Source organism: Cloeon dipterum, chromosome 2 (genome assembly GCF_949628265.1).
Source record: "Cloeon dipterum chromosome 2, ieCloDipt1.1, whole genome shotgun sequence".
Taxonomy (NCBI): domain Eukaryota; kingdom Metazoa; phylum Arthropoda; class Insecta; order Ephemeroptera; family Baetidae; genus Cloeon; species Cloeon dipterum.
Genome location: NC_088787.1, coordinates 19,280,798 through 19,301,192, shown reverse-complemented (window position 1 = coordinate 19,301,192; position 20,395 = coordinate 19,280,798). Strand labels below are relative to the sequence as shown.

The window sequence follows — 20,395 nt, the reverse complement described above, 5'->3', positions numbered from 1 at the left end:
GTTGTTTTTTTTTTAAAGAAGATCTCATCAGTATTCTAGATGATTACTGAGCGGTGTCATTTGTAAAGATGAGCATAAAATAGAAGAAATTTTGCCTACAACTATTTTACCGTTATTTGATTATTATTAAAAAACTTTTGGTTGTAGTTATAATGGGAGGTGTTTTAGAGAAACAAATAATTTTGATATACACCATTTTTATATCTCGTCTCTGTTTCTCATTCATAAATATCATTTTTTCGTCTTAATATTTACAAGTCACAAACGTAAAACCGTAAATTCTTCTTCGCACAGCACCTGTCTTTGCAAACTATCCCAGTCATTATATAACGTGTATCTCTTGCTTCTCACACACAGCTCTTCGTGATCAGGAGGTGATTAAAAATCTAATTATTCTTGTCATATATCTCTCGTCGAAATATAATTTCCTCTCAAAATAGAATTTCTGCGTCGCGCACTGTCGGGGCCGGTCGGGGCCGGCCGGCGCCTCACTTGGCACTGCCGCTCGGCACGGTGATCTCGGAGTAGATCTCATCGTGCTTGTCGTCGAGGCTGGTGGTGACGGCGTCAAACGCGATCGCGTGGTGCAGACCGCCGGCAGTCTTAAGCTCGGGCACCGCGCACAGGATGATGCCCTCTTCGTGTTGGTGGCTGCTGCTGCTCGGCGTCGACGCGCCACCGCTGCCGACCCCCTTGCTGCCGCTCGGCGTCTTCTCGCACTTGAGCTTTTTCCACAGGAACGGCCTCCGGTCAGCCGCGTTGGGTCCCCCGGGGCCCGCCGGACCCCCGGCCTCGGAGGCGTTGTAGTTCGGGTTGGCGAACGTGAGCACGTTGCGCCCAGTGTACAGGTTGTGCTTGTAGCGTCTTCGCAGCATCGCCACCAGCACCAGCGCGCACAGCACCAGGAAAAGGAACGCGCCTGCCATCAGGAGAAGGCCGGCAGAGCTGGGTGACTCGCGGCCGTTCCGCTTCGAAAGGCCCGGAAGGTCTGCTGTGTCATACTCGCCGTCGTCGTCCTCCGGCTCCTCGTCCCTAAGGCTGACTAAAAAACTGGGCTCTGCAACAGTTTTTATTTCCATCAAAATAGGGGTTTCTCTCCTCTTAATAATTCTCAATGGTTTAAATATCATTTTGTTCCAAATTGAACCGCTGTTTTTTTGCATTAAATAAAACAAATTTGATCGAATTAGGAATTTAAAAATCAGGCCGAAATTTCAATTTCGCACCTGCAAAATAATTCATGGATTAAGTCTATACTTTATAATTTTTATGTTGTTAGGTACGGAAATAAAATCTATACACACATGGAATTGATTGCGATATTGCGGCTGTACAACCTTGGAACTATTTCCAATTCCATCAAGAGGTTTCAATTTTCGGTTTTAAAAATTATAGAAATGAGATCAACCTTGTTTATTTAGTAATATTTGTCATCCAATTTCCTCGCGTATAGCTCATGAAATCATTAGTTTAATTAAATATAATAACCGCAATCAGACGTGTCTTTTAGTTCAGTGTTATGCAACCGGAGCGTCGTGGCTCATGAGCAGGTTGCATAATTCTTAATAGACAGTTTTTTTGACGCCATAATTAACTTACTAGTAGAGCAGGGTCGTTTATCAGGAACGTCGGGACACTGGCAAATGTAGCCCTGAGGCCGGTGGAAGCAGAGGTGCGAGCAGTGGCCGTTCTCCTCAGCACACGGCGTCCAGCCCTGCTGCTGGTCAGCGGCCACGGCCCTGATTTCCATCACGCCGTTCAGGTTTGTCCTGATCGCAGTCCTCTCTGAGCCAGTCAACTTGTCTGCACGCTCCACAGACTTTTTGTACCAGTCTGTCCAGTAGACGTGAGGCCCAAACTATTTTTAAGTGAGAAAAGTCAATCATTTTAATTTTCAAATTAAAATATATGTTCCACCTGGGTCAGTCCGATTGGATGAGTGGCTTCGGGTACTAGTTGAGTCCTTCCTCTACCGTGCAAATCCGAAGTCTCGATCCTGTCCCTGAGGGCGTCAGCCCAGAACAGTCTGTTAGCCGTGTAGTCGAGAGCCAGGCCGTTTGGGAACCCGAGCTCGGTGCCGATGATCACGCGCCGTGCAGAACCGTCGAGATAAGAGCGCTCTATTTTTGGGCTGTCCCCCCATTCGGTCCAGTAGAGGAAACCTTTCCGCGGGAACACGGTCAAGGCTCGTGGGTCTTCCACCTTGTCGTGTATCAGTAGTTTTCTACATGAGCCATCAAGTCGGGCCACTTCCAACGCTTTTCGGGAGGTGTCTGTCCAGTAGATGTTGTTCGCGATCCAGTCAACGGCCACGCCAGTTGGCGTCGACAAGTTATTGAAAATGATGTCTTCAAAGTTTGAGAAATTATTCATATCCACTTGTCTGAAACACAATTTTTGAATGAAAATCAAAGGCAAAAATCAGTGTAATTGAACATAAAAATATATGAAATATACAAATTACTACTATTCTTTATATTTCTAACTGTTTTCCAAGTTTATTTTGATAACTCTCCGCACTCCTACCTGATCACATCAAGGTGGATATCAGTGTAAATGATGATTTGCTTTTCCCAATGAAAATCAACGGCCACAGCTGTGTGCACGCCAGGGATGGGCAGAGTGACGTCCCATTGCTCATCTGAGTCCAGGGACACGCGAGCAAGGGCGGATCGCGTGGCGAACAACAAATACGCATGCGGTGTGTTATTGCACGTGCGTCCATCAGGGCACATCAGGATGCCCGTCGGACAGGCGCACACAAAGCCGCTCTCCGTCCGCAAGCACAGGTGCGAGCAGTCGCCGTTATTGTGTCCGCAGGCGTTCTCTGCTATGTTGTCTGCTTGGACAGATCTAATCACGGGGGTGGAGGATTATTTTTTATTTTATTTCTAATAAATGACAAAAAGGTACACTGACCTTATAGTCATAAGTCCTTGCAGCCTGTCCCTGATTATGACGCGATCGGCGCCGTTTTCCTTCTCCGCCCGGTGCAGTGCCTCCGTCTGCCAGTCCGTCCAGTAAATGTGCGTGCCGACCACCACCAGTCCGTAGGGGTGCGGGACGTCGCCAATGATGAGGCGGCGGTCGGTACCGTCCAGGGTGCTGCTTTCTATCGTTTTCATTTTGCCGTCGTTCCAATACAAACGGCCTGCAGGCCGGTCAATCGCCAAGCCGTTCGGCCAGTTTACGTGCTCGTGGATTATCACCGACCTTAAATACACGTTTTAAAATTGTTATTTTCATCTGTAGACATTTCTCAATAATAGTCATACCTGTTACTGCCATCCATTGAGGCGCGTTCAATGCTCGGCTTTTTGCCCCAGCTGCTCCAGAACATTAAACCACGATGGTAGTGCAGAGTGATTGCCCTCGGACTGTCCAGGTCTTTGCAAATGAGAACTTTGCGGTTGCTCCCATCGAGCTCAGCGACTTCAATGCTGTGTCTCCCACCATCAGTCCAGTAAATCTACAAAACAAATGAAATAGTTGCAACATAAAATGCAACCCTCCTCACTTTTCTTCCTGTTGAATCGACGACGATGCCCTCAACGTTGTCCAGGCTGTCGATTATAACATCTTGGACATCGCTGCCGTTGTCCTTGCCCTTCCTGATCACGTCCTCGACGGTGTCGCTCCAGTAAATCTCACCTGTTTGAGAGTCAGGAATTTAGTAAATTATGAGGCTGTCATTTTGAAGAGAGACCGAAAGTAGTACCGGTTTTACGGTCGACGTCCACGGCCACGGCGTTGTGCATCGGTGGCAGCGGCAGGACGACGTCTATCACGTACGGCACGTCCAGCGAAATCCGCCGTATATCGACGCGGTGGGCGAATATCAGCGAGTTGGTCGGCCCGTCGGCGCACTTTTTGTTATCCTCCTATAAAGGTAAAAATGAATTCCGAGAGTGGATATTTCTAAGATTCGTACCAGTATTTTAATGCCGATTGGACAGGCGCAAGAGAATTTTTTCGGGGACGGCGCAAGTAGGCAAAGGTGCGAGCACCCTCCGTTTTTGAAATGGCAGTCTGATCGCGAGAGTTTCCGATCTCGGTGAAAAACCTGAACGTCCATCAGACCGGTGATTCCAGATCTAAATTGACGCAATAAGAGTATAAATTTGGCAGCACAAGTCAATCAGATTTTCTTACTTGAGCACAGTCATGTTTTTCCCACTAGTTTTATCCGCTTTGTGGATGCTGGTGGTATCCCAATCAGTCCAGTATACGCTTTCTTTGTACACAGCCAGGCCAAAGGGGTACGGCAATGCACTCCCTGTGATTGCAAATGTTAATTAGCGTAATCAAAGGCTCGTTTGATGGTGGGCTAATATATACCTATCAGAGTCCTCCCGGAGCCGTCAAAGTTGCAGTACTCGATGGTCTTGGCGCCGCCGTCAGCCCAGTAGAGGCGCCGTGTGTCCTGGTCGATGGCCAGCCCGTTTGGCCACATCATCCTTTGCGTAATCAATACTTTCCGCGCCGAGCCGTCCATGCCAGCTTTCTCGATTTTCGGCGTTTCTCCCCAGTCACTCCAGTACATATATCCATCTTAAGGGAAAATGATGAAAATTTGGTTTATTGTATTAAAAAAGCACACTAACCATTGGGGTTGACAGTGATGTCCCTGAGCTTTTCTATTCCTTCCCAGATGAGCAAGGCGCGCATGGTGCCGTCCAGATTTGCGACTTCAATGCGATTTGTGCCTGCGTCTGTCCAGTATAATTTTTTGGTGACCCAGTCCACAGCAATGCCGGCAGGGGACTCTATTAAAAACATTGATAGCATTGAATCAAAAATAATAATTTTACACTAAATAAAAAGTTGCGGAAGTTACCTAAATTTGAGCTGACGATCAATCTTTGATTGCTTCCATTGAGGGCGGCCCTGCTTATTGTGTTTGCCTCAGCGTCCGCCCAGAAAAATTCGTCCGTATTGCTGTCCCAGTCGAGGGCCGTGGCGGATTGGACGTCGTCTACAGGGATTACCATGTCCACCTGCGGCTCTACTCCGTCTAGAAGGTGGACGCGCAAATCGCGACTTCTGGCGAACAAAAGCAGCTTCTCCGGAACTTTCTTGCACGTTTTCCTAGTAAAAACATATATTTCAATTCCGTCGATGAAAGTTTCTCAACCCTAATTCTTACCTGTCAAGTTCCAATCTCTGGCCGAGAGGACAAACACACGTAAAAGAGTCGCTGTTGGGCAAACAGAGATGAGAGCAGCCACCGTTATTGCCGAGACACCGATTTGCGTAATTTGGCTGCCGCTGCGGGTGATAACTGTGGATGTCCATTGGGAAGTGCAAACCAGAGTGGACCGTGCGAAAGCCTGAGCCGGTGACTTTGTTTGCAGATGATATACTCTTCGTGTGCCAATCCGTCCAATAAACAAAATCTTCAAAGACTGTCAGCGCGAATGGATGTGGCAGGCCCTTGCTAATCACCTGAAAAAAATAATACAGAAAAATGGTGATTAATTATTGTTTTTTAATTTTTCAATAATATTTTATTTTTACCTTTTTTCTGTCCCGGCCGTCGAACCTGGCGTTTTCTATGACGTGATGCTTAGCGTCTGCCCAATAAATGCGGTCAACCGCAAAATCAATGGTGAGTCCATTGGGCCAGAAAACAGACTCGGTAATTATGGCCTTCCGGTTGCTGCCGTCCATCTGACAAGACTCAATTTTTGGATTTGGGCCCCAGTCTGTCCAAAAGACAAGCGCCTCGCCAGGGTGCACGGCAATAGCTCTGGGTTTGTCCAGGTCGCTGGCGGCCAGCACCGATCGGACGCTGCCGTCCAGCGACGCAACCTCGACTCGCCTTGTTCCGGAGTCTGTCCAGAAAAGCAGGTTGTGGACCCAGTCGAGAGCTACGCCTGATGGAGCTTCAAGGCCCCACCTTATTACATCTGGAATTTTTAATTAATAAATAAAATATAACTTTTTAAAATTTAAAACACGAACCTTCAGGCTCTGAACCGTTGATATGAGCTCTCCTGATCATATCAAGCGACACGTCGGACCAGTAGACCAATCCCATGTGGTAATGATAGTCGAGAGCAATCGCGTTGTGCAGTCCTTTCAAGATCGCCGTATACTTGACGTTGTTCAAACTCATCTGTTGAACGCAATATTAGCATCTGCTTAAAAACCACTGTGAGTGCAAACGCGGTACCTGTCTGATGTCCACTCTGTTCGCAAAGAGCAAAATCGCAGGCGGTCCCAGCGCCTTGCACGAGCGCCCGTTGGAGCGGAGGATGTAGCCCTCCTTGCATGAGCACGTGAAGGATCCGATTGTATTTAGACACGTCTGGCTGCACGGCGGCGCCAGTTTAGTTGAACACTCGTCGATATCACGGCATCTGCAGATTTTAAATAATATTTTTATCAATTTATGTCTTTCGCGGAAACTTGCGTCCGCACGGGCCTCATTGGAGGAAAAGGACCAGCTCGTGTTCCTGCCCCCGCACCGGGATGTTTTATTGAAACGCTAAATATTCATCCTCACATGCTATAAAGGTGCGAACCAGCAAGAAAAAAGCTTTTGCAACCCTCCCAAATCCGAATAATGGACTCATCGATTCCAATGCCAAGGAATCAAATGTAGGCGTAAATCAGCCCTCAATCGACCACCATCCATTGCTCGGATTCTCACATATAGCAATGCATGCGCGCACTCAAAAATGTTTGATAATTTTTTTTGTTTTAATAATCATTAGGAATTAAAAAATTAGAACTGACGTGTAGCCATTGGGTTGGAGCGTGTAGCCAAAGCGGCACGCGCATCCATCTTTGCCATCGATCTCGGTCACGCACAGCTGCTCGCACTTTTTCGGATTGGCACGGTCGCACTCTTTTTTACTGGGACAATCTTTTTCATCTGCGAAAAAATTTTGTAAAGCAACGAGACAGCACCACTCCCTATCCAGTACCTTCACCGTGGGGACAGTCTCTCTTGCCATCACACATGTGTTTTCTGCTAATACATGATGTAGAACTATTACTACAGGCAAATTGCGTCTCCTCGCAGGACGGCGTGCACTGCTGCTCATCCTCGCCTTTTGGGCAATCCTCTACTCCATCACACAGCCAAGATTTCTGTAAATTTCAAATTCATAAATATCTAAAATTTATCACTGAGGGCACACTGACCAGAATACAATTTCCGTGACTGCACGAGAACTCGTCTGGCCCGCAAGTTCTCGGCTTTTTCTTCTCGCAGTTTTCCTCGTCCTCGGCGTTATCACAATCAGACTCGTCGTCGCACAACCACCGCTCAGGAATACACTTACCACTATTGCATCTGTTAATGGGGAACCATCAGAATCTGCCATTCGTGCCTGAAATCGATACTATACTCACTTGTACTCGCCGACGCGGCAGCTGCGGTAGGGCTGACTCGGACAGTTTTCCTCGTCGCTCCAGTCGCCGCAGTCGTCGTTGCCGTCGCAGCGGAAGTTTTCGTTTACGCAGCGCGGATATGAGCACTGGAACTCGTCCTCTTGGCACACGGGTGGCTGGAAATCTGGAAAAAAAAAACAAGAAAATGAGCCGAGTTTCACGTGTGACAAAAGAAGAAGAATTGGTGCATACCGCAGTCAGCCTCGTCCGAGTTGTCCAAGCAGTCCGATTCTGAGTCGCACCTCCAGTTTTCAGAGATGCAGGTGCCGTCACCACAGCGAAACTCGTTTGGTGCACATTTGCTGATTGAGAGATATTAAATTAAAAAAAAGCAGATGATAAAAATAAAATTTGCTACCTATTTGCTGTGCAGTTTGACTCGTCAGAAAAGTCTTTGCAGTCATTATCACCGTCGCAGACCCAATTTATCTGTACGCACAGACCGTTCTCGCATTGGAACTCCTCAGCCGTGCAATTCATATCAAAGCCTGGGCAAATTTAAAATATATTATTTTAGGAATAAATTTGATCAATATAGGGAAATAATTTAGGCAATTGTTTTAACATCTCTGTTGCGCAGGTTGCCTAGCTGTTGTTTGGCAACACTTAAGCTCAATAATTATATTAAAAATTATATTTCAATGCAATTCCTAATTTAAAATATTAAATAATGGTTTGTATAAATAATATGAAGGGGAAAAATTAAGTTTTTAGTTGAACGTTGCTTTAAATTAAAAAAAATCAAATTATGTACGTATGTAATTTAAATCCCACAAAATCATTTCACAAACCAACTAACTGTTTAATATCATGCAGGTGCAAGTCAAAATTAGATTTTTTAAACAAATAATTTAACCCACCGCAACTGGCCTCATCCCAAAAGTCGCCGCAGTCGTCGTCGCCGTCGCAGAGCCACTCGCGTGAAATGCAGCGGCCACTTGGGCAGTGCAGGCCGCGGCAATCGGGCTCTGGCTCTGTGGGCCGCTCGTGGCCCACGTCCGACGGCCCTTCCCACATGGTGCCACCTCCTCCTCCGGAGCGGTGCAATGGGTCGCAATGCTCGTCCTCGCCGTGCTCGCAGTCGGCGTCTCCGTCGCAGCGCCACTCTTGCGGAACGCACAAGCAGGACTGCTGGCAGGCGAACATTTTCTCTGGGCACACGCACGTAGACTTCTCGTGCTAAAAAATAAAGATACCGATTTTTTTAATGGTTAGTCAACAATTTCTCACGAGGGAATCTTTGATATTCATTCTAGAAAGCAATTTTTTTGCATTCACTTATAAGATTTTACTTTTCTGAGTAAAACACTGCAGGAAAACATTTGAAAGAAATTAAATTGTATACCTCAGAGATTTGTCCTTCGGGAAAATCAGTATCTCCATGGTCATGATGATGTTCTGCATCGTCCACTTCTAGTGGATGTTCTGGATGTTGGTTTGGATGGTGGTATTCTCGTCCGCTGTACAACGGCCCTATGGGTTTCTTTACATTTGCAGTCACGCCTGCAACAAATGAACAAAATCAAATTACGTTTCCTCATTTTTGATTATTTATGTTAATTGATTCACAATAGCTATTTGACAGGAAAGGTAATCATTTTCATAGAAGATTAATTATTTTGATTAGAGCAAGTTTTAACTTGAGAAAGTCATTTCTGCATAGCGAAAATCATGAACAGACTTGCTCTCGTTGTTTAAATTTGTAAATTTAGCAATATATTTTGTAAACCATGACAACGTTTTAATAAGTAAATTTATTTTCTCAAGAGTAGGATACCAGTTAGAGCTGAAAAATATCAAGACAGAAAAATTTTAAACTTTTAACAACGAGTTCATTTTGGTTATAATTTTTCCTTAGAGCTGTGAATTGAATACTTTTTTTGGGCAATCGTCGACTATTTAAATACTTTTTCCAGTGCAATTTAGACGGATTCTGGGCCAATTTAGACAGTTTTTGAGACACCGTCTTAGCCTGAATAACACTCACGTATTTGCTGTATATCATTTTTTCTGAAAAATCATACGTTTTTGTCCAAACGTCAAGATATTTTTCATTTTTAAGGGGAACTGTACCAAAAGCATTTTTTTAAAATATCAGAAAAACACAATGAAAGAAAAAAAATTTAGTTCTAATTTTTGTAATGTTTTCCCGCTTTTGGCATTCCCACCAAAATTAACAAGACTTGGATGATTTTAAAATGTAAAATAATTGTTTCAGCTGGAAAATAGAGATAAAAACTTTCTAAAAATGTCCAATCAAAACCAAAACAAGGACCGATCTGTCTGTTTAAACTGGTGCAAAATCGGCAATGAAACCTCCTTTTCACATTGTAGAAAAATTGCTTTGTCTGAAAACCTGTTTTATAATAACTTAAGGGCTAAAACACAATTAAAATTAAATCGAAAATAAATTCCTATCGCGTGAAACAAAAATGTACTCTTATATATCTGCGTACCATTTGCTGATTTCAATGGTTTTAGAATAATTTTTGGACGCGTTTGACAGTTTCAGATAATTTTAAAGCGTGGTTCAAATGGCTTAAAATTGCATGACTAAAGCTCATTAAATTTTCTCAGCCCTGTATTCTACATTAATCAATTTACCTAATAGTTATAGAAGTAAGCACAAGAAAAATATGCTAAATAATTTGGTCGCATAAGATTTGAAAGTAATTTATTTCATCCGGAGTGCTATGACACAAAGCGACAAAGATATAGCAATACCGATTGAGTTGCGAGAACGAAATTAGATTTCCTGAAATAGCAGGTGTTGGGAATCAGATAAGGAGCGATACTTCATTAACTTTATATAACCAAATAAGAAAAATCTGTTTTAAGAAACCCATATAACCAAAGGTAAATCAAGGCCAGGAATAAAAATCATTAACTGCGTCGATGAACCACCCTGCCGATGCCTCGTTGTCGTTTATTTCCGTTTCTCGGAGGCGGAATGAAAGTGGCAGCCGAACTTCTCGTCGGGAGGCTTAAAATACAGTTCTCAGCCGCCTATTTCGAGTGCGTGCATTGTTTCCAGCAGCACCCACCCCCGGCTATACAGGGTGACGGGGGTGGACAAGGGAATCGCGAGCGAAAATAGAACGTGTTGATTTTGCTGCTCTCTCTGCGTCTGCCTCTCGCTCAGGGAGAGGAAGAGAGCAGGCGAGCGAGAGCGAAGCAGGTCGGCGCAAATGGGATCAGCGCGGCGGTAAAATTGGCGATCAGCGAAAATATTTCGCGAGGAGCGAGAGGGATGCTGTGTTACTCCGGGTGAGGCGGCGGCGGCGGCAGCGGCGGAGGAGGAGGAGAGCAGCAGCCTGGGCCGCACAGGCAGCTACAGCTCCGCCGGATCAATAATTGAGACAGACTCGGCGTTTGGGCGGCCGAGCCTATCTTTTGGGCTCTCGCACGCCGCCCGCCTGCCGCCCTTGACATCTAGCCGCCTCGCGGCGGGCTGCTAGAATTTCAGTCCGACTTTTGTGGGGTCTTCCAGGGACTCTGGACGTCCCTTTTTTGAAAGGGCCGCCTCCGCATTCGTCTGCAGCAGCATTCCTTTTGCGCGCGTGGGCGGCTTTCTCTCTCTTTAGGGGAGTGCGCCGCCCTCGCTCGCTCTCTCTCTCTGCTGCTGCTGCACGGATGCAATATTTCTTCGCTCGTTTCTGTGTCAGCACACATACACACTCTTTTGTGCGTCTCCCTCTTGCCGCCTACTGAGGTCAAAGGCAAGATTTTGGGAAGGAAATTGGGGTTCGGGGAAATGGCAGCAAAGCCATACACGCAGTGTGGAGCAATTCAATTTCGCCCTGAGGAGATTCGCGCCTTTGACGCTCAGTGCTTTGTGAAATATGCTTAACTGTTCAATTTTATGATGTTTGGAACAGGTTATTGCTTTGAATTTAAATAGTTTATGCCGGAACTGCTTTTTAACTAAGAAATTTGCCGGATTACTCTAAAAACTGAAATTTAGAGTGTGGTTAAAGAGAGGATTAACAATTTTATTAGTCACTTAGCAAGAAATAAATGGCATGCACAAAGAAGTTTGTGTCAAATCATGAACAATAAAAGCCCCTCTCTGAAAAAAAAATATTTGATCATCGAGTGCTGCAAAAGTGTTTCAAATTTTATTTTTAAGTTTCGTAATTGTTGAAGTGCCCGAAAACTGTTTTCAAGTTCAAAGCTACCGCCTGTGGAATGATCTCCCACCGAATCTGTGTCTCAACAAAAACCTAAGTGGATTTAAAGAACTCTTAAAAGAACAGTTTTTCAAGAAATATGGAACATATGTCTCACTTCTCTTTAATAATTATGTTTCTATTAAATTTATTAATTGACATAATATTGCTATATAATAGATTCTCTTGTACACAACTGGTGTTTGATAAATTGATTGATTAAATTTGTTTGTCTGGATATGGTAATGAATGGGGCAAAATAGCCCTGCAGAACCATAATAAAGAAAATTTGAAACTATTAGGATTGGGAAACTTAGACGATCGACTTTTTTTCTGTGCTCTATTTCTTTCCAAAAACATGAAATCTTTACGAATCATGAAAAATGATGACGATCGACACCCACTTCTAATCGTCTAAAACCGTCTAAATTGCCAAAAATCGTCTAAACCCGCCTAAAACAGTCTAAAACCGTCTAAAATCCCCCAAAATAGGCCGTTTGCTGGGGAAATTCTCATATTATATAATATTATATTATATTATATAATAAGCAACGTGGATTCCATCTTGCACGGGTGGATTTTTTTTCACCTGTACCCACCCACGCAGTTCTAAATTTTAACCCGCACCCGCGGTGACGTGTGTTCCAAAACCCGCAACCGCATTACCGAAACCCCGCATCGGCGGGTTTTTAAACCGGAAACTTCATATTATAAATTTTGCTATTCACCAGTTGCCCTTAGAGTTCGAAGCCCCCACCAGATGTCGCCACCGTATACTTTCATAATAAATTTAATTTTAAGGTACATCCGCTCAATATTCTTCACTTAATTTATGTTCTTTTGACTTGCAGAAAACCAAAATCAGTCCAACCATTCGCCGTAGAAACGTCGGAAAATATTTTAAATTTATAAAATATTTTTTCACGATTCTACACCAATTAGCTTAACCGATATTGGTTTTCAGCACGTTAAAAGAAAAAATGTTAAGTAAAGAATGCACAGTGGAAGAATTTAGTCTGCAAGTCCCTTAAAATTGAAAGTATACGGTGGCGCCATCTGTTAGTGGCTTCACAAAATATTTCGTGTTTTTTAGTGCATAAACCCGCAACCGCACCGCACTCACCAGAAATGACAAAAAATTAAACCAACCCGCCCCGCGGTGCGGTTAACCGCGGGTTTAAACCCGCACTCTTACGCCCGTGCAAGGGCTCTATTAGATATGTACGTTGTCGGTGTGACAAAAAATAATAAAAATTAATCGTATAAGTACATTTCCCTGCCTTTTCCAAGGAACTATGGCAATATTTAAATGAATTATTTGGCCCATAATTTGAATAATAAATTGAAAGAAAAACTGAAAAAATATTTTAAAATGCATGAAATTGGCACCAGAAATCAGCCTCCTCAAAACCTTAGAACTAAAAACAGTCTTTTTGAGGGCTGCCTTTTCTCACATGCCTTATATATTTTTAATGACTTGCTATAACATGAGTGTATTTGACAATTTGTGAGAATAACCAACAATAATAATAAAAAGCGTCTAGAAATAGTCGACTATTTTGTACAAAAAAGAGTCCAAGTTTCCCAACCCTAGAAACTATAGAGGATTGGTACGGAAAGACACAAGAAAATCCTTGTTGCCAATGGATCTTATCCATTAAAGATTCATTTCATTTTTGATTTTTAAATTATCATGCTTGCCAAATGTTGAGGACTGTCCCCCTAATTGAAATTTTAGTTTACTTCAAATCAAAGAGTTTCCCTAAAGTGTCATACATCGTTGTATAGATTTCGACGAGATGAATCGAAAATCACCAAGAAAGTATGTTCAAGCACAGTAAATTTCGGAGAAAAACCCAAAATTTGAATTTTTACTGTAGCAAAAATCTCTTTTTAACTGCACAAGTGATGGCTTCCAGTTATTATCCATTAATTTAAAAGCAGTTTGTAAAAAAATTGTTGTTTTCTGTCTACAGTTTTTTTAGGAGCCTCAAAGGACTGACGAAATGTATCTCCTCCCATAAACACCACACGAGGAAGTGGCATAGAATCAAACTCGAGGCTAGACGGATCGGGGTGTGAATCGGGGGCCTCGGCATTGATCGTCGGGGTTGGGGCCAAGCCAGAAAATTTCATTGAGCAACCGATGGGTTGGTGTTGGGAGCGGCAGGTGCAGGCGTCCTCGGGCGGGTCACATGGTACTAGTCAATACCGGCGAGCGAGCGTAGTGAATGAAAAACATTTGCGCAGCCTCTGACTCGCCGAGTTCCTCAATGGACCCGACGCCAGCCTCCAGCACAGCCAGCCAGCCTGCCTGCCTGCTTGGGCTCCGCTCGCTCTCTCGCTGCCTCGTCAATACCGCGACCAACGCAGCAGCCGCCCCCTCGCTCCACCACCCCCCGCCCTCCTCGTGCTCTCTCTCTCTCTTACTCTTTCTTGACCTCCTCCACATACAAGTCCACATCCTCCTGAACTGTCTCTCTTATCAAACGAGCTGAAGAGAGAGACAGCCCATGTCCCACCCATGGATTCTTGATCCTCTGCTGCACATTGAGCAATTAAAATTATTGAGCTATCGAGCAAAATTAAAATCAGACAGTACCCAACAATTCTGTAACACTATAAAAATGGTAAATTATCAAATATTTGTGGCTGAAAAATTACCTCTGTAAATGAGAATACACGCATAATTTTAAGTAAATTGGATTAAGAGGGAAATATTATATTACATCTTGCGTTGTTAAAATAAAATCTTCCTTTAATTTAATTGTGGCCATTTGTATTTTAATTATTTCAATTTATTTTTTTAATGCAATATTTTTGACATTAATTTCAGTGCCTATCTCATGAACGACGATATTGTAGTCGCAAAATATACTTGGCAAATTTAATTTTGATCCCAAACGAGAGGACAAAACCCATGCGCAAATGATCTGGTAGCACTGCGAATGAATAAAAATCACGATGGTAGCGTAAAATATGTGACAATTAATTAAGAATAAATTGAGGAAATCGCTTGATCGGAAGTGGAAATATTCTATTTATTTGTATGGTCAGGAGTCGAAAATTATTTTAATAAATTGAGTAGAGAGACGGATAACATACTTAACTGTGTAGCAAAATGGTTTGTATTGCAATTTAATTAATATGCAAATATTTATTTTTAAACGTCAATCTAAATCAGTCAAGGCATCATTCCATGAATTCAAGCAGGTGACATGATAGCTTCAATTAAATAAAATTATTTGTAAATTTTAGGAGCAATTATATAGCAAAATTTAAGTTCATATCAACGTGCTTGATTTTTTCTAACTGTGGCCTGTCCAATTAAAGGTACTGCAAACGTTTTACATTTTACGATATTAGAAATTTAGTATATGCCGTTTTTGGCAAACAATTTAATTTGATGAATTGTAAAATTTTTAATAATTTTAATAAAATTTAATAAGAAAAATAACACATAAATAAATTTAAAGTGATGAAATTCAGAAATTCTGGGCGTGGCAGGTATGCGAAAACTGATAAAATTGAATTAGATGGTTGAAATGTTGAATTTGTGTCTGAATTCTCATACTTAGGTGATGTGTTCCAAACCTCGGGTACGTCCTTTTCGAGACATGTAGAAAAAGAGTGCGAGCAGCTTTAATGGCTACTTATAGTATTAAAAATTTAAACAGGCTTTCTATCAATACTGCGGTTAAACTCTTCGACCTTAAAATCTCGCCAACAGCCTCATATGGAATTGAAATTATCTGGCCACATCTAACTAATATGGATTTTGTAAATCTAGAAAGAATGAAAACTCGCTATTTTAAAAAAGTGCTTGGAATTTCTAAATATAATAGATCTCGTTATGTTTATGAATTGATTGCGAAAGACTCTAATTTATATGTAACTGACTTAAAAGTTAGATTTAATCTACTAGAGACTGATGTGTATATAAAGTTCTGTGAAGAAAAGAAAACAAATAGACTGTTAATTTGTTCTGAGTTTTTTGAGACTGAAACTATGATTAATGACGACTGGCGTGGCCCTGATTTTCCTGATAGACATATTTTTGCAAGATTTGCTTGTCATTGGCTATCACCATATTTTCTGTAATAATGTAACGTTTCACTATGAGCCTAATTATGATTGTAAATGTAAGTTCTGTGGCGAGACTTGTGAAAAATATCATATCCAAAAGTGTACAGCAAGAAAACTTAATTTGAGAGAAGCAGCGAAAATTTGTAAAAATTGATTAACCTTTAGATGTAGAGTGTTGCACGCATATTTTGCGTTTAATAAACCATTAATGAATAAATTTAAAGCAATTTTTATTATTACACGCCTCTGCTTTGTTATTTACAAACTGATAGGGATTTGAATAGCTCCATAAAGCGACTAATGTTTGCAAAAAATTGTAGGTGACGATGACTGGGAAAATTTAGACATATTCATGGTCTATAGACTCTTAAAACAGAAGGTATTGTTCGCGGAAACTGAACAATAATTTTTTTAAATGATACGTTCCAGTTTATTGGTTTTTAAGATGCTGCGATCGAAACTCCGGAAAATTCTTGTTGCAAGTGTATAAACTGTAGGGGCACCGTGATTGGCTCGGCGCTCAACATTAATTTTCAACAATCAACACATTGTTAGATTTTAAATAAAAGGCGAGAGAAGATTCGGCGATATTCATTCACCAACCAGAGGCTGACAAGATCTGAAGAAGACGAACCAGAAGACGAGCCAGGGCCGAGTCAGCGACACGCAGCCATTCTACTCCGCCAATAAACTCCCTTTATATGGAAGAGGTCATTTTCTCATTTAGACCCCCATAAAACTAATACCTAAAGTTTCAGTTAAACCACAAAAATGGACCTAGGTAGCATTAAATTTTATTTTAATAGTGATTGCAAAGTTAGCATGCTTTTCAAACTGTCTCCCTACTTGAAATCTTATTTTATTTAACAACCAAGAGTTTCCTCAAAAATTTTCACGCTCCGTTGGATAAATCTCGATTAGAGGAATCTAAAGCTGCCATGAAAATACAGGCAAAGTGTTGTAAATTTTGCAGAAAATTGGAACAATTTTAATGGTAGCTTTTGATTATTGCACATTGTAGAACCAATTTGTTTAAACTAAAAAAATTAATCGACTGTTTATTTTAGCCAATAGTTCTAATAGCTTTCAATTGCTGCCCTGTATCAATCCACTTTAAGTAAAAGACAAAAAAGCATTTTGCTTATTCACTCGCCTTAATTATGACCAAATTAAAAAATTACCAATTGATTGTGTAGTGCCTGCCAATAGGTGGCACTCTCCTCCTCCTTTTCCCTGAGCTGTGAACCTTTCCTTAGTGTTAGTGACATTACTATACTTCCCTTTAGCGTGAGACGTCATATATACTCACGCCGCAGACGTTGTGAATAATTTCGCTCAATAACATTTAATTGTAAGAATTTAGTGACATGAGATGTATTTCTTGTAAGTGCCTTTGATACTAGTTTTTAATTACAACTATTGTATTTTATAGCGCTCGTCTGTGTAATTGAGAATATAATCTGCATGTGAGCCCAATTGTAATTGACTGACCCGGATTAACGGGGTAAGACTGTTTCTTTAATTTATTGATTTATGAATTGTGATATTATCCTGACGATTTTAGTTATATACTATTTTAATGCATGATATTATATTTTACATTTATTGAATATTCATATTGTTACAGTCCAAATTTGAGGCATTAATAAAGGCATTCGAAAGAATTTGAGGGATTTACTTCAAGCATTTTCCTCAATTGTTTAGAATAAAAAGGTCATCAAACGATCTGGTGTCAGGAAACCAAAATCATGAGTATAAAATAGCTCCCTTTCAAATCAGAATATCTTGTTCCAAGTATCACTCATCTCATCTGCGGTCAAACAACAAAATAAGATAAAAAAAAAAATAGCAAAGAATCATGAAGCACAACCGAAAAAAATTGTTTGGTCACGGTTTGGTTGGTGAAAAACTGATAGAAGAATGAACGGCGGCTCTGGACCAGACGCCCAGCAACACTCGGCTGCCTGGTGATTGCGAAATGAAAGGGGCGCGAAAAAGAGCGAACTTGATTACAGAGCAGAATTCAGCGGGGGATCAATAAGCAAGATAATGTTATATATATCGGTCGGACGGAGAGCGAGCAGCGTGCAATTTCCAAGAGTCACGCCTACAGCCAGAGCACAGCAGCCCTTTCACTTGGACACCAAAGAAGTCGCTGGCTGGGCTGTGGGTGTCACTCTTTTGTGCATGTACTCGTTTCACCCGCGCGACCCACGCAGCTATAGCGGCCTGCGAGAAAGGGGGAGAAGGGGGCGTCAAGCGGGTAGCCCATTGTTTCGGCGCCGCGCGCGGAGCCCCCTCGGTGTGAGTGTGTATGTACATATATACACTTACACCAACGCACCCTCAGCAGGGAGCATCCCTAATATCGCCCCCGGCAGAAACAACGAGCGCACGGACGTCACAGTCGAATTGAAGGCTGGCTCGCAAATACGCCCACAGAGATTTCTCCCTTTAAAATCGTTGCATTACAAATAAAAAATGGAAAACGCCTGCACGTCCGAGGCTCGGCAGCCCGCGCGACGGCCGTGTTGGACCAGTTGCATAACTCGGTCGTTGGCAGGGGCTCACGCACGGTGCGCGATTGATTGAGCGGCGTGAGCGCGTTGGCATGCGACGGTGGACTCACCTGCCGTCGTGCAGACTAGGAAGACAGCGCACACGGCCCTGAGGAGCGTCATTTCGGCGGTTATTCGCTGCTCAGGTGGCGGCGGTGTTGGCCCATGGTCGGATGCACGGTCATCGCGGATTGCTGGCTGCGTGAGATGATGAGAGAGAAGGCTCCTTCGCACCTAGACACAGAGGAACTGCCCTTTTCCACTGCTTTTCCGCCTGCCCACCGCTCCCAACTGGCGCGCACCGCTTTCGCCTCCAGGCAGGCGCGTTGCTTTCCCTGCGCCGCACCGCACACACCGCTCCTTCCAGCGACGGTCCGGCCCTGCAAATCACGCTGGTGCCACCTTACCAGGAAATTTCAAACCCTCGCCTTCACGTCCTCCCTCTAATTTTCGGCACGCAGACTGGAAAATATATAAAGGAATTCACAATGTTTGTCTACAGCCTTTATTCCGGTTAAAATACAGTAATTATAAATGTCTGGATTTTTTTCAGATGATGGGAAATTTTCTGAAATTTTAACTTTAGCCAATTACCAAAATTGCAAGTTTAGGAGCTCAGATATGAACATTTTTTTAATCCACGCCACATGACAACGTCGACTCAAATATTTTGTTCCGCGCATTTATGTAAGTTTCTGCTTGCCATTTATTCTTGCCTGTGTGTTCATTTCATTTTTAATTGATGAGATTCTTTGACAGTAATTTTGTAATCCATGAACATTAATAGTAAAAATAGTTATGCTTTTTCTTTTATGGAAACAATGTGTATTGGAAAAATGCTTATATTAGCAGAAAAAATTTGTCAATTGGACTAAAACCCAGCCCATATGTCACAAAGAAACATCTAAAAAAAGGTCTAAAATTCACAGTCCTAGAAATGACCCAATGAAGGATTTTAAAATCCAAATTTATTGGATATTTTAAATTTCGGGTGAAGGAATGCTTTTTTTAATGAACAAATTCCCCCGGTTTTGGTCGAGGAAATTTATAATTTTTTGCCATCGCAAATTTAAAAATCATATAAATCGGAAATAAGCGTAAAAATAGTGTTTTTCCTTAATGTTTTAAAAGAATTATGTCACTTAAATAAGAACAATTTTTCGCATTAGTTTAGGGTGACTTCATTAAATTTGTGTAACGGTTCTTACCCCGTCGTCCGTTGAATAAAATTATTACGTCTCGTTCAGCCTGTCAATTGTTGTTCCTCAAAATTTCCAAGCCAGACTGTTATTCATGACCGCGTAGTCATGCAAAGTGGCTGTCAGTGAAGGTGATGGTAATGCGCCTAATTATCATGCACACCATCTGTCGATGCGGCAATCAAACAAACTATTTGTCACCAACTAGACGTGGAAACCGAAATGCTAAATTATTTTTCCATTTGTACATTTTGAAGTCAACATGACCATCATATCTTAAGATATGAGAAGACTACAAAGTTTTTATGAAAAAATCAAACAGAACAATATCTTAAATTTTTCAATTCTTTAAAACAAAAAATATATGTAACGAACAATTTAGTTAATTAACTAACAAATCAATTGCTTAACTCCGAAATTGAATACGACATTTTTTATAAATTAAGTGGAAACAAGTGATCATTCTTAAATATTCCTACCGATTCAAACAGGCTTACAAGGGTTGAATTGGTCAATTGAGACTAAGGGCTGCTGCACTGAGTGACACTGACAAAGCAACGACTATGAACAGACTGTTCTTATAGCTGGTCGCGGACGAGCAACCCCGCCCTAGTGTGGCGGGATATCACCTGATATTTACGTGTCCTAATTTTAGAGTAAATGTCCAAATAGATTCAGCTGCTACAATGAGTGATTAAGGTTCCTCAATATGGTCCGTTTGCGAGGCGCAAATTGCACTATGAGATGAATGTTGGAATGTTAATGAGGCCTCTTTATTGTCATGCCATAATTAGATTAAAAAAAAAATGATTTTACTGCGGCTAATAATATGCGAAATTGGCTTGTTGGCTGTGTAAATGCAGGTGAGATTACTCAGAGGCAAACTACAAATATCAATTAATTATTGGACATTAAGGTAGAAAAAAATTCAATTTTAACTCTGGTATATTCTTTTGAATAATAAAACCCGCCAAGTTTTTCT

At 42.0% G+C, this 20,395-nt stretch overlaps 1 protein-coding gene across 2 annotated transcripts; it reads right to left on the bottom strand.

Moving 5' to 3' along the window:
* Positions 1-180: 180 nt before the first annotated feature.
* Positions 181-18,632, bottom strand: Lrp4 (LDL receptor related protein 4). Of its 2 annotated transcripts, none has more exons than XM_065479381.1 (26): positions 18,286-18,632; positions 8,747-8,904; positions 8,262-8,580; positions 7,760-7,889; positions 7,594-7,703; positions 7,363-7,525; positions 7,153-7,303; positions 6,933-7,098; positions 6,742-6,880; positions 6,176-6,362; positions 5,965-6,118; positions 5,518-5,909; positions 5,147-5,445; positions 4,838-5,088; positions 4,605-4,766; positions 4,339-4,551; positions 4,153-4,276; positions 3,932-4,094; positions 3,707-3,881; positions 3,518-3,651; positions 3,276-3,469; positions 2,920-3,213; positions 2,527-2,853; positions 1,918-2,383; positions 1,600-1,858; positions 181-1,057 (listed from the first exon to the last, which is right to left on the bottom strand). In XM_065479381.1, exons 1-26 carry the CDS (start codon positions 18,335-18,337, stop codon positions 489-491), a joined length of 5,751 nt encoding a protein of 1,916 aa, XP_065335453.1. In that variant the 5' UTR covers positions 18,338-18,632; the 3' UTR covers positions 181-488. The 2 variants fall into 2 exon arrangements, with proteins under 2 accessions (XP_065335453.1, XP_065335454.1); XM_065479382.1 differs by having other exon boundaries at positions 3,719-3,881.
* Positions 18,633-20,395: the final 1,763 nt, after the last annotated feature.

Coding starts and splice junctions, on each gene's coding strand:
- Lrp4 (XM_065479381.1), bottom strand. CDS start 18,337: ATGACGCTCCTCAGGGCCGTGTGCGCTGTCTTCCTAGTCTGCACGACG. Junction 7,099..7,152: donor GTCACGGAAATTGTATTCTG/GTCAGTGTGCCC, acceptor TGAAATTTACAG/AAATCTTGGCTGTGTGATGG. Junction 3,882..3,931: donor CAATCGGCATTAAAATACTG/GTACGAATCTTA, acceptor TTACCTTTATAG/GAGGATAACAAAAAGTGCGC.